Below are 12,926 nucleotides of genomic sequence, written 5' to 3'. Positions count from 1 at the left end.
CAGCAGTGAATTGTATCATTGATATACTTTCACCTTGAATTTTAATTTCACTCCTGAATCTTCCTTTTATTTCCATCATTGCTTCTTTGATGCATAAATTAAATAGTAGGGTCAAAAGACTACATACCTGTCTTATACTCTTATTAATCCATGCACTTTGTTCTTGGTCATCCACTTCTAGCCGAGCGGTCTAAGGCGCTGCAGTCATGGACTGTTCGGCTGATCCCGGCGGAGGTTCGCGCCCTTAGCAGTTAAGTCACATAAGATTTCAAACACATGTGAATATTTTTTTCATCCACTTCATTATTCCCTCTTGGTTCTTGTACATATTATATATTACCCATCTCCCTATAGCTTACTCCTATTTTTCTCAGAGTTTTGAACATCTTGCACCATTTTACACTGTCAAATATTTTCTCCAGGGTGACAAATCCGATGGACGAGTCTTGATTTTTCTTTAGTCTTGCTTCCATTATCAACTGTAATGTCAGAATTGCCTCTCTGATGCCTTTACCTCTCCCAAAGCCAAACTGATCATCCTATAACACATCCTCAACTATCTTTTCCATTCTTCTGTATATTATTCTTGTCAGCAACTTGGATGCATTAGCTGTTAAATACAGGGTTATTACAAATGATTGAAGCGATTTCACAGCTCTACAATAACTTTATTATTTGAGATATTTTCAAAATGCTTTGCACACACATACAAAAACTCAAAAAGTTTTTTTAGGCATTCACAAACGTTTGATATGTGCCCCTTTAGTGATTCGGCAGACATCAAGCCGATAATCAAGTTCCTCCCACACTCGGCGCAGCATGTCCCCATCAATGAGTTCGAAAGCATCGTTGATGCGAGCTCGCAGTTCTGGCACGTTTCTTGGTAGAGGGGGTTTAAACACTGAATCTTTCACATAACCCCACAGAAAGAAATCGCATGGGGTTAAGTCGGGAGAGCGTGGAGACCATGACATGAATTACTGATCATTATCTCCGCCACGACCGATCCATCGGTTTTCCAATCTCCTGTTTAAGAAATGCAGAACATCATGATGGAAGTGCGGTGGAGCACCATCCTGTTGAAAGATGAAGTCGGCGCTGTCGGTCTCCAGTTGTGGCATGAGCCAATTTTCCGCGGGCTATGCGTGAAACTTGCCCGCACGTGTTCAACTGTTTCTTCACTCACTGCAGGCCGACCCGTTGATTTCCCCTTGCCGAGGCATCCAGAAGCTTTAAACTGCGCATACCATCGCCGAATGGAGTTAACAGTTGGTAGATCTTTGTTGAACTTCGTCCTGAAGTGTCGTTGCACTTTTATGACTGACTGATGTGAGTGCATTTCAAGCACGACATACGCTTTCTCGGCTCCTGTCGCCATTTTGTCTCACTGCACTCTCGAGCTCTCTGACAGCAGAAACCTGAAGTGCGGCTTCAGCCGAACAAAACTTTATGAGTTTTTCTATGTATCTGTAGTGTGTCGTGACCATATGTCAATGAATGGAGCTACAGTGAATTTATGAAATCACTTCAATCATTTGTAATAGCCCTGTATTGTGTGATAATTCTTGCACTTGTCGGTTCTTGCAGTCTTGTGGATGATATTGTGTGGATGAAATTTTTCCAAAAGTCAGATGGTATGTAACCAGATCATACGTTCTACAAATCAACATGAATAGTCATTTTGTTGCTACTTGCCCCAGTGATTTTAGAAATTCTTATGGAATGTTATCTATCCCTTCTGCCATATTTGATTCTAAGTCCTCCAAAGCTCTTTTAAATTCTGATTGATACTGAATTGCCTATCTCTTCTAAATTGAGTCCTGTTTCTTCTTATACCACATCAGACAACTCTTCCCCCTCGTAGAGACCTTCAATGTACTCCTTTCACCTATCTTCTCTGTCCTCTACCTTCAACAGTGGAATTCCCATTGTACTCTTAATGTTACCATACTTGCTTTTTGAAATTTCAACAAAAGTTCTTTTGACTTTCCTATATGCTCAGTCAGTACTTCCACAATCATATCTTTCTCAATTTCTTCACATTTTTCATGCAGCCATTCTATCTTAGCTTCCCTGCACTTCCTATTTATTTCATTCCTCAATGACCTGAATTTCAATGTTCCTGAATTTCCCTGAACATTTTTGTTCTTCCTCCTTTCATCGATCAGCTGAAGTATTTCTTCTGTTACCCATTGGTTTCTTTGTATCCATGTTTTCCTTTCTAACTTCTATGATTGCCATTTTTAGAGATGTCCATTCCTCTTGAATGTTACCGCCTACTGCAATACACCTTATTGCTATATCTGTAACCTTAGAGAACTTGAATGTATCTCACCATGCCTTAGTACTTTCATATCCCACTTCTTTGCACACTGATTCTTCCTGACTAGTCTCTTCAACTTCAGACTGCTCTTCATCATTACCAAATTGTGATCTGACTATATATATATATATATATATATATATATATATATATATATATATATATATATATATATATGAAAGTGCTGGCAGGTCGACAGACACACAAACAAACACAAACATACACACAAAATTCAAGCTTTCGCAACAAACTGTTGCCTCATCAGGAAAGAGGGAAGGAGAGGGAAAGACGAAAGGAAGTGGGTTTTAAGGGGGAGGGTAAGGAGTCATTCCAATCCCGGGAGCGGAAAGACTTACCTTAGGGGGAAAAAAGGACGGGTATACACTCGCACACACACACATATCCATCCACACATATACAGACACAAGCAGACATATTTAAAGACAAAGAGTTTAGGCAGAGATGTCAGTCGCGGCAGAAGTGCAGAGGCAAAGATGTTGTTGAATGACAGGTGAGGTATGAGTGGCGGCAACTTGAAATTAGCGGAGATTGAGGCCTGGTGGATAACGGGAAGAGAGGATATATTGAAGAGCAAGTTCCCATCTCCGGAGTTCGGATAGGTTGGTGTTAGTGGGAAGTATCCAGATAACCCGGACGGTGTAACACTGTGCCAAGATGTGCTGGCCGTGCACCAAGGCATGTTTAGCCACAGGGTGATCCTCATTACCAACAAACACTGTCTGCCTGTGTCCATTCATGCGAATGGACAGTTTGTTGCTGGTCATTCCCACATAGAATGCGTCACAGTGTAGGCAGGTCAGTTGGTAGATCACGTGGGTGCTTTCACACGTGGCTCTGCCTTTGATCGTGTACACCTTCCGGGTTACAGGACTGGAGTAGGTGGTGGTGGGAGGGTGCATGGGACAGGTTTTACACCGGGGGCGGTTACAAGGGTAGGAGCCAGAGGGTAGGGAAATCCCCAAACCACCTTCCCTACCCTCTGGCTCCTACCCTTGTAACCGCCCCCGGTGTAAAACCTGTCCCATGCACCCTCCCACCACCACCTACTCCAGTCCTGTAACCCGGAAGGTGTACACGATCAAAGGCAGAGCCACGTGTGAAAGCACCCACGTGATCTACCAACTGACCTGCCTACACTGTGACGCATTCTATGTGGGAATGACCAGCAACAAACTGTCCATTCGCATGAATGGACACAGGCAGACAGTGTTTGTTGGTAATGAGGATCACCCTGTGGCTAAACATGCCTTGGTGCACGGCCAGCACATCTTGGCACAGTGTTACACCGTCCGGGTTATCTGGATACTTCCCACTAACACCAACCTATCCGAACTCCGGAGATGGGAACTTGCTCTTCAATATATCCTCTCTTCCCGTTATCCACCAGGCCTCAATCTCCGCTAATTTCAAGTTGCCGCCACTCATACCTCACCTGTCATTCAACAACATCTTTGCCTCTGCACTTCTGCCTCGACTGACATCTCTGCCCAAACTCTTTGTCTTTAAATATGTCTGCTTGTGTCTGTATATGTGTGGATGGATATGTGTGTGTGTGCGAGTGTATACCCGTCCTTTTTTCCCCCTAAGGTAAGTCTTTCCGCTCCCGGGATTGGAATGACTCCTTACCCTCCCCCTTAAAACCCACTTCCTTTCGTCTTTCCCTCTCCTTCCCTCTTTCCTGATGAGGCAACAGTTTGTTGCGAAAGCTTGAATTTTGTGTGTATGTTTGTGTTTGTTTGTGTGTCTGTCGACCTGCCAGCACTTTCATTTGGTAAGTCACATCATCTTTGTTTTTAGATATATATTTCCTATGTGGAATGTTTCCCTCTATTATAACCATATATATATATATATATATATATATATATATATATATATATAAAAACAAAGATGAGGTGACTTACCGAACGAAAGCGCTGGCAGGTCGATAGACGCACCTGCCAGCGCTTTCGTTCGGTAAGTCACCTCATCTTTGTTTATATGTATAGTCAGATCACAATTTGGTAATGATGAAGAGCAGTCTGAAGTTGAAGAGACTAGTCAGGAAGAATCAGTGTGCAAAGAAGTGGGATATGAAAGTACTAAGGCATGGTGAGATACATTCAAGTTCTCTAAGGTTACAGATATAGCAATAAGGTGTATTGCAGTAGGCGGTAATATATATATATATATATATATATATATATATATATATATATATATATATATAGAGGGAAACATTCCACGTGGGCAAAATATATCTAAAAACAAAGATGATGTGACTTACCAAACGAAAGTGCTGGCAGGTCAATAGACACACAAACATACACACAAAATTCTAGCTTTCACAACCAACAGTTGCTTTGTCAGGAAAGAGGGAAGGAGAGGGAAAGACGAAAGGATGTGGGTTTTAAGGGAGAGGGTAAGGAGTCATCCCAATCCCGGGAGCGGAAAGACTTACCTTAGGGGGAAAAAAGAATGGGTACACACTCTCACACACACACACACACACACACACACACACACACATATCCATCCACACATATACAGACACAAGCAGACATATTCAAAGACACAGAATTTTGGCAGAGATGTCAGTCGAGGCGGAAGTGCAGAGGCAAAGATGTTGTTGAATGACAGGTGAGGTATGAGTGGCGGCAACTTGAAATTAGAAAGGTAAGTCTTTCCACTCCCAGGATTGGGATGACTCCTTACCCTCTCGCTTAAAACCCACATCCTTTCATCTTTCCCTCTCCTTCCCTCTCTCCTGACAAAGCATCCGTTGGTTGCGAAAGCTAGAATTTTGATGTGTATGTTTGTGTGTCTATCGACCTGCCAGTGCTTTCGTTTGGTAAGTCACATCATCTTTGTTTTACATATATATAAGACAGAGGGAAACATTCCATGTGGAAAAAATATATCTAAAAACAAAGATGTTGTGACTTACCAAATGAAAGTGCTGGCATGTCGATAGACACACAAACATACACACAAAATTCAAGCTTTCGCAACCAACAGTTGCTTCGTCAGGAAAGAGGGAAGGAGAGGGAAAGGCATCTCTGCTTGTGTCTGTGTATGTGCGGATGGATATGTTCGTGTGTGCGAGTGTATACCTGTCCTTTTTTCCCCCTAAGGTAAGTCTTTCCGCTCCTGGGATTGGAATGACTCCTTATCCTCTCCTGTAAAACCCACATCCTTTCGTCTTTCCCTCTCCTTCCCTCTTTTCTGACGAAGCAACCGTTGGTTGCAAAACCTTGAATTTTGTGTGTATGTTTGCGTTTGTTTGTGTGTCTATCAACATGCCAGCACTTTCGTTTGGTAAGTCACATCATCTCCTGGTATGCCTTACAACCCAGTATCTGATTTTGGTATCTCTGTCTGACAATGATGTAATCTAACTGGAATCTTCCCACATCACCCAGCCTTTTCCAAGTGTACCTCTTCCTCTTGTGATTCTTCAACAGAGTATTTGTTATTACTATCTGAAAATTGTTACAGAACTCAATTAGACTTTCTTCTCTCTCATTCCTTGTCCACAGCAAATATTCTCCTGTAACCTTTTCTTCTACTCTTTCCCCTACAACTGAATTCCAGTCCCCCATGACTATTAGATTTTCTTCTTCATTTACATACCATATTAACCTTTCAATGTCCTCATATAGGTTCTCTTTCTCTTCATCTTCAGCTTGCAGTGTTGCCATTTATATCTGAACTATCATTGTTGGAGTTGGTTTGTTCTCGATTCTGATAAGAACAACCCTATCACTGAACTGTTCACAGTAATACACTCTCTGCCCTGCCTTCCTATTCATAATAAATCCTATTCCTATTATACCATTTTCTGCTGCTCTTGGTACTTCCCTATACTCATCTGACCAGAAGTCCTTGTTTTATTTCCATTTCACTTTGCTGACCCCTACTATATCCAGATTGAGTCTTTGTGTTTCTTTTTGCAGATTTTCTAGCTTCCCTACCACATTCCAAGCTGCTGAGATTCCGTACCCCAACTTGAAGAATGTTATCCTTTTGTTGGTTATTCAGTCTTTTTCTCATGGTCACCTACCCCTTGGGAGTCCTCTTCTGGGGATCTGAATGGGGGTCTACTCCGGAATCTTTTGCCAGTGGAGGGATCATCACGACGCTCTCCAATTACAGGCCACATGTCATGTGGATAAAAATTATTTGTCTTTCATGCAGTGGTTTCCATTGCATTCTGCATCCTCAACCATTGATCATTGCTGATTCTTCCAACTTTAGTGGCAGTTTCCTATCCCAAGGATAAGAGAGTGCCCTGAACTTCTGTCCACTACTCTGTCCTCTTTGAAAGGCTGTTGGCAGAATGAGTGTGATTCTTTATGGTGGATGTCTTCAGCCACCAATGCTGAATATTAATCAAAATGTAGGTGGTGGTGGGTTTTGAACCCAGTACTGAGAACGGTTTGATTGCCAGTGAAAGACACTACCGCCATTATTTTTTATCCCCCCCCCCCCCCCCCCAGTGTTGTTCATTGCATTTGGTCTCAGCAGACATCACATGACATCCGTTCAAGTTGATCGTTGATTCCTTTATTCAGTTTTTTTTATTACAGAGGGCCACCATCTCTCTGACTGAATGCACTGAGCTACCATGCTGGCATCTTTAGGCAGACCAAAAATAGGATGGAGAGCAGGTGGCCAAGGAACATCATACACTTGGAGCAAGGAAAGTAGTTGCCAAAGACAGAACACTGTGGAGGAGGCTACTTGATGAAGCTGCGAACTGTGTGAAGTTTGTGAGGACAGGAGAGTAAGAGCAAGTCAATTTAATCAGTTGCATTTGGTGTAACAGCTACTGATGGTGCAATGCCTGTGCAATCTTTTGAAATAAAAAAAATTATTTAATTTATTTCCACTGATCTCACTACCTGAACCAGTTAACATTACTGGTTAGGTCACTTTGCAGATGACTCGATTGGTTCATATTTCACAATTACTGAAAGTAATAGAGAGTCCTTGAACTTCTCATTGTAAAGAAAACATGTAACCCAGACTTACCATGAAATTAAATGTAAATGAGTTACGTACATACATTGTCAGACCAGTTTTAAAACATGTGATTCAATTAACCAAACCTTTTATGATTTCGACTCCAGGTCCAATTTTGTTGCTCCCCCATCACACACAGAATCTTTCTGATTTCATGTTATGATCAATTATATTAACTACATGTCTTAGATAGGAAGGACAATAAAGAGATGATACCACAAATAAAACACTCACAGTTTTTGTAAAATAATATGTATTATGTCACATCAGTACATCTGCAGATTTTAAAAAAATGAATAGAGAAATTAAAAACTCACAAAGACAATTTTAAGTTTTGAAGAAAAGAAAAAAGTATGTTGTCCCTGATAAATATTCAGTCAGATCTGAACTGCTAGTAAGTGTAACACAAATACATGATCAATTGAATGTTGCACATTCTGTCATGTAATCTCCACTGAATATCTGTTCAATAAGTTACAAGTACAGCTGATAGGCACAATATTATGAAGCTTTTAACAATAAATTACATTCTTTTTGGTAAGCTGCAGATATTTTTTGCAGACTAAAACGTTTTTCATATTTCTTTCACTCATAGCACCACCTTACAATCACACAGCATTCCAATAATTTACACCCCGCAACTATCAATAACCTTCAATGTCAAACATTTGGCATGACTGCCACTGTACCACTTAATACACCTAAAAAACATTCCTGAGCTCTGAGCAAAATACTTTGCCAGGAACATTCAGTATACACACAGGATGCAAAATAACACAATGAATGGGACTAGACTACCAAGAAAAAGATCTACACTATATATATGGCATAAAGAAGCAACAGCCTCTTTCACTCATACATGAAAACTTAACAACAGTATCAATCAAACAATGGAACTTTGTTTCAAAAGTACAGAGAAAATCTATTGGCTAATATGGTACCCTATTTCAACTAAAACGGAGGAAGCTGGTTTCCATGTGGTGCAAGTATTAAAAATAAATATCTGAAATGTGTTGTTCATTGTAAAAAACTACCTGTGCAGAAAATACTATTATTTTGTATGCAACAGCATAACATAACTTGGTGTCATAAGATTTTATCATGCAGTATGCATGTAATGGTTCAAAAACTTGAAAGTATTAAAAATGTAAAAGCTTCATGGAAATCTAACTTGAAAAATGTTTTATTTTCACTTCTGTTTTACTAGAACCACTGGTAAATCGATTCAATAATTTGCTTGAATCTCATGATAGCAGTATTCAGAGTAAATTGAAAAATAGTGCTACATAACAGAAGTTGCTTTTGCTTTTATACAGCAGAGATTTGTATAATTAAGAATTTTAGTGAGCAATAATAATCCACAGAAACCAGCGAACATCACTGAAAAGTTTTATCACTTTTGCTGATTCTGATTTCAAACAGTATTTTATTCAATACACAAATGCTTTTTTGAAAATAGTATGTTGAGCATCATTGAAATTTAAAAAAATGTATAAAGCTGTGAAACAGTTTAAATATAGTTTCTCATATCCATCATTAAATTTTGGAACTTTGTTTAAAGCATCAGCATTACAAAAATATATCTACTAAAATATAACTGCTTTGTACATTACAGTGTTTGTCGAAAATATCAGATAATATTCCTCACTTAGATTGTACAATTTATCACAGTTGGCTTCGTTATTAACTGCTGAGCTTGACCTTTCTTAAATTTCTTGACAATTTTTGCAAAGTTGTTGTAACAGGTGAAATGAGTTAATTTCAATTTTAGAGACATATGTTTCTTATGTCAGTTTCTTTGTAAAATGTGAATAAATTGTTCTTATGTCATTGTATGAAATCAAAGTAAATTAATCTCTGAACTGCAATAGCAGCATACACATTATACATGAATAGAAACAAAAGCAGGAACAATATTGGAAATCTTTCACACTCTGCAGTTGTACATCATGCCAGTTCTCTAAGAAAGCACACTGAGAAAGCTGATATCAAACTCTGTGTTAGTTGTGTGGCACTATTCAGCATTTCCAACCCACCCACCTGTGCAAAAACACTTAAAAATTATCTTTCCATTTATGTATACAAATACTGCATTTAAGAAGAGTAAAATAGGTTACTCTTCAATCCAATAAAATTTACAACTTTTACATGCTATATCTACATATTATTACATTCACATTTGTTAAATAACAATAAAAAACAATTGAGATAGCACCTTACACAATAACTCGTATCTTATTTACGGAAACAATTAATAACATTAACAGAATGCGGCTCAGTGAAAGACTGCATTGGAACAGACTATAGTGCATGACAAACAATGGTTTTAAAAGTTTGTCATGTTTGGTACAAAGCTGTTGCTGCATTAACTTAACTCCAAAATGGTTTTGGATTACTCTGTTCCCTTACTATTACTGCATAGCCCGTTAACTGCAATGCAAAAAGAAATGGATGTTGCAGTTTTCTAATGCATGTAATGCAGTTTTACATTATATAAATTAAATTTGCTTGTGGGCTATGACTAGATAAATTTGCTTAAACGTGTTCAACACATTACAGCAAACAGCTAGTTCTTCCTGTAGGCACTCTTTGCTAACTCATTATCACTAATAAAGCTCCCTTTTCGCTTGCCACATGGTTATAACACTAACTAAAACATTAGCACCATATGGCAAGCTCTGCAGTCTAATAGGCATGTATATCTATGTTAACAGTCTATCTCTTCCAAATTACTGGAAATGGCACACCCAAAAGGGCTTATGGCAGGGAATGCCAGTGCCACAGTTGGTTTTAATAAATCACATACCAACTCTGTAACTACCCTGTGGTGCCTGCACCTAGGTAGACAAAGCTCTGAATCCGCCTCTGTTTACTGACTACTGAGATTAGCCTCCCACAACCTTTGCATGCGGACGGATGTAGGATGTGTGAGGCAGTTCCCACAGTAATTCTCCCTTAATATCTCACATCCTTACATCTCTTCGACAATTTCTTGTATGCTTGTCCAGGTTCCAGTGACAAACCCAAGTACTCCAAACAGAATGATCAACACGTTTTTCCAGAGACGCCAGTAATAACTCCCCAGTCCAGGAGATTCCCAGTAGGTGGCCAATTCAATGATGGCAGGGAACATCAGGCCAAGGGTTGATAAACACACAGCACCCACCAATGAAATTATTGGTCCTAGATTTGGCACAGCAGCTGCTACACCCACTGTTAAGAAAGTGTTCCATTTTATACACACAATTGACATGGCAAACATTGTAAACATTATGGCATAGGAGTTTTTATGTATTCTGCAAGCAATGGATGGAAATTCAGAAACAACTTGTGATTTTATAGAAATGATGCAGAATAGTTATATTGCTTGTAAAAATCAGTAAAAATAATGCAAGATTTGTGAGTGACTGATTGTTTTCTGCTATATATTCCAACAGAAATGTGCCATTAATAATTGTAACTCCAGATTTCCATATTTATTATGTATCTAAAGGACTTGTTTTCAATTTACAGTTAATTCCATGAAATAATGTCTTAGCATAGAAACTTTTAAGTTCAAAATTTGAATGGTGTTGTGTCAAATGACTCATATAGTTCTATTGCATAGACCAGAAATTATTTGTGACACAACTGTTATTGCATTACTGGCATGTGAAAAATTACATTGTAGTTATAATACAAAAAGTACATGATAAATACACTGAGTAAAGGTGTTTGGAGCAACATATATAGTCTTGTTACTTTTAAACATTATTCCCATTATCAGAGGAAATGTTCCAAAGCTTGGAAGTGAGAGCTTAGTGGCTGTGAGAAAGTTAAATGCATAGATGTTTAAAACAATGGACTTGCATTTGGAAAGAGCAAGATAAAAATACCCATCTGTTTCTTATAGTTTTCATAAATTACCTAAAGTTGATGTTAGAATTTAGCCTCCAAAAAGACACAGCTAATTTCCCACCATAGGCTTATCTAATTTAACACTTTGACTGCTGTTGATAGATTAATTCATCAAACCCCACTGTTCTCACTAAGCTGCTGAAGAGCTTAATTGTGACCTCTGCATTTTCCTTCAGCATTACTGATCAACTTGAACCTCCTCTCTGACCGCTGAGCACTCTTTACCAATACAGACATGTCACCACTCAGGAACTTGAGTACTGTTTCTGAGTTTAAGTACACAGCAGAATTTCTGCCCCATATCTTAGTAGCTTTTTATAGTTACTGCCATTAAATTGTGTTGGGATTCTTTTGTTTGTTGTGACCCTCTTTTGCTGCATTCAGCTTTGCTTTACGTCTTACTGTTAATCAGGATTGGCATCACAATATTTTTCCCATCATCGTTTCTACAAACAAAATGACAGGGCATTGTGGTTGCACTGAGGAAGAGTTCATGGAGATACTCAGGAAGAGCAGCACTGAATATGAATTATTTGCTGTTGATGTGAGTGATAACTGCTCCTCGTATCCTGAAAGCCATGGTCCTAAGCAGCAGATGTAGAATTATAGTTCCAACAAGAGATGTAATTGATAGTCCTTCCAAATATGAAAAGCTGAAAGTGGTAGTAACTTTCACATGGGTACTGATTTCCTATCAGAACTCTTGATATTCATAGAGCTGCTTTGCTTTTGTCCAAAGTTTCTTTAATATTTCTATAGGTGACCTCTGTCTTTCCTCAAGTTATGCATTCTTCTACAGTCTTACATTTCTCATCTTGCCATCTCTACTTTGCCATTTTGCACTTCCTGTCAATCTCATTTACTAGATATCTATATTTTCTGCTTTTGTCAGTTAGATACCTTATCTCATGGGTTATTAATAGAGCTCTACTGGGCTTTCCCTGTTTGATCCCATACTGCTTTCACTATTTCATTTTTAAAAATAAACCAATTATCTTCTATTTATTTCAGTCAATTATTGTCTAATTCTCTTTCTCAAACTCTAAACTGCCTCTGTTTCTTTAAAGCTGTTCAGGCCCATTTCCTCAATTTCCTACCTTTCTGAAATGTCATCAGATTTAATCTGCAGTTTGTAACCAACAAATTATGGTCAGAACCCACATCAGTGTCTAAAAATGTTTTGCAGCTTTAAATCCAGTTTTGAAGTTGCCTTGCTGTTATGTAATCAGTCTCCTGCTCTAGTCCACATGTACAATCTTCTTTCATGAGTTTAAACCAAGGATTAGTAGTGATAAACTATGTTCTGCACAAAATTCCATCAGGTGACTTCCCCTATCATTTCTTTCCCCTAGTCCATATTCCTCACTATTTTTCCTTCTCTTCTTTTTTACACTGCTTAAATCCAATCCCCCATCACAATTAAATTTTTGCCTCCTTTAACTATTTGAATAATTTGTCCCATCATACATTCTTTAATTTCTTTATCATGAATGGAGCTGATTGACATATAAACTTGTATTATTCTTGTGGGTGTTGCCTTCATGTCTATGTTGACTATGATAATGCATTCATTAAGCTGTTCATAGATGCTTATTTGCTTTATTATCTTGTTATTCATTATTAGACCTACTTTTACATTAGCACTATTTTTTATTTTGTTTTTATAACTCATTTGACCAGA

The 12,926-nt window shown here is 38.6% G+C and overlaps 1 protein-coding gene across 1 annotated transcript in view; it reads right to left on the bottom strand.

The window, feature by feature from the left end:
• Nucleotides 1–7,584: 7,584 nt before the first annotated feature.
• The window catches only part of LOC126481997 (proton-coupled amino acid transporter-like protein pathetic), a 64,149-nt gene continuing 58,807 nt past the window's right edge, over nucleotides 7,585–12,926 (bottom strand). The window contains exon 12 of the mRNA XM_050105962.1: nucleotides 7,585–10,561. Within this exon, the coding sequence (XP_049961919.1) occupies nucleotides 10,320–10,561 (242 nt within the window). The 3' untranslated portion in view covers nucleotides 7,585–10,319. The remainder of the gene's footprint in view (nucleotides 10,562–12,926) is intronic.

Source organism: Schistocerca serialis, chromosome 5, assembly GCF_023864345.2.
Source record: "Schistocerca serialis cubense isolate TAMUIC-IGC-003099 chromosome 5, iqSchSeri2.2, whole genome shotgun sequence".
NCBI lineage: Eukaryota > Metazoa > Arthropoda > Insecta > Orthoptera > Acrididae > Schistocerca > Schistocerca serialis.
The sequence above is the reverse complement of the archived record's forward strand: the minus strand, read 5'-3'. Positions and strand labels throughout refer to the sequence as shown.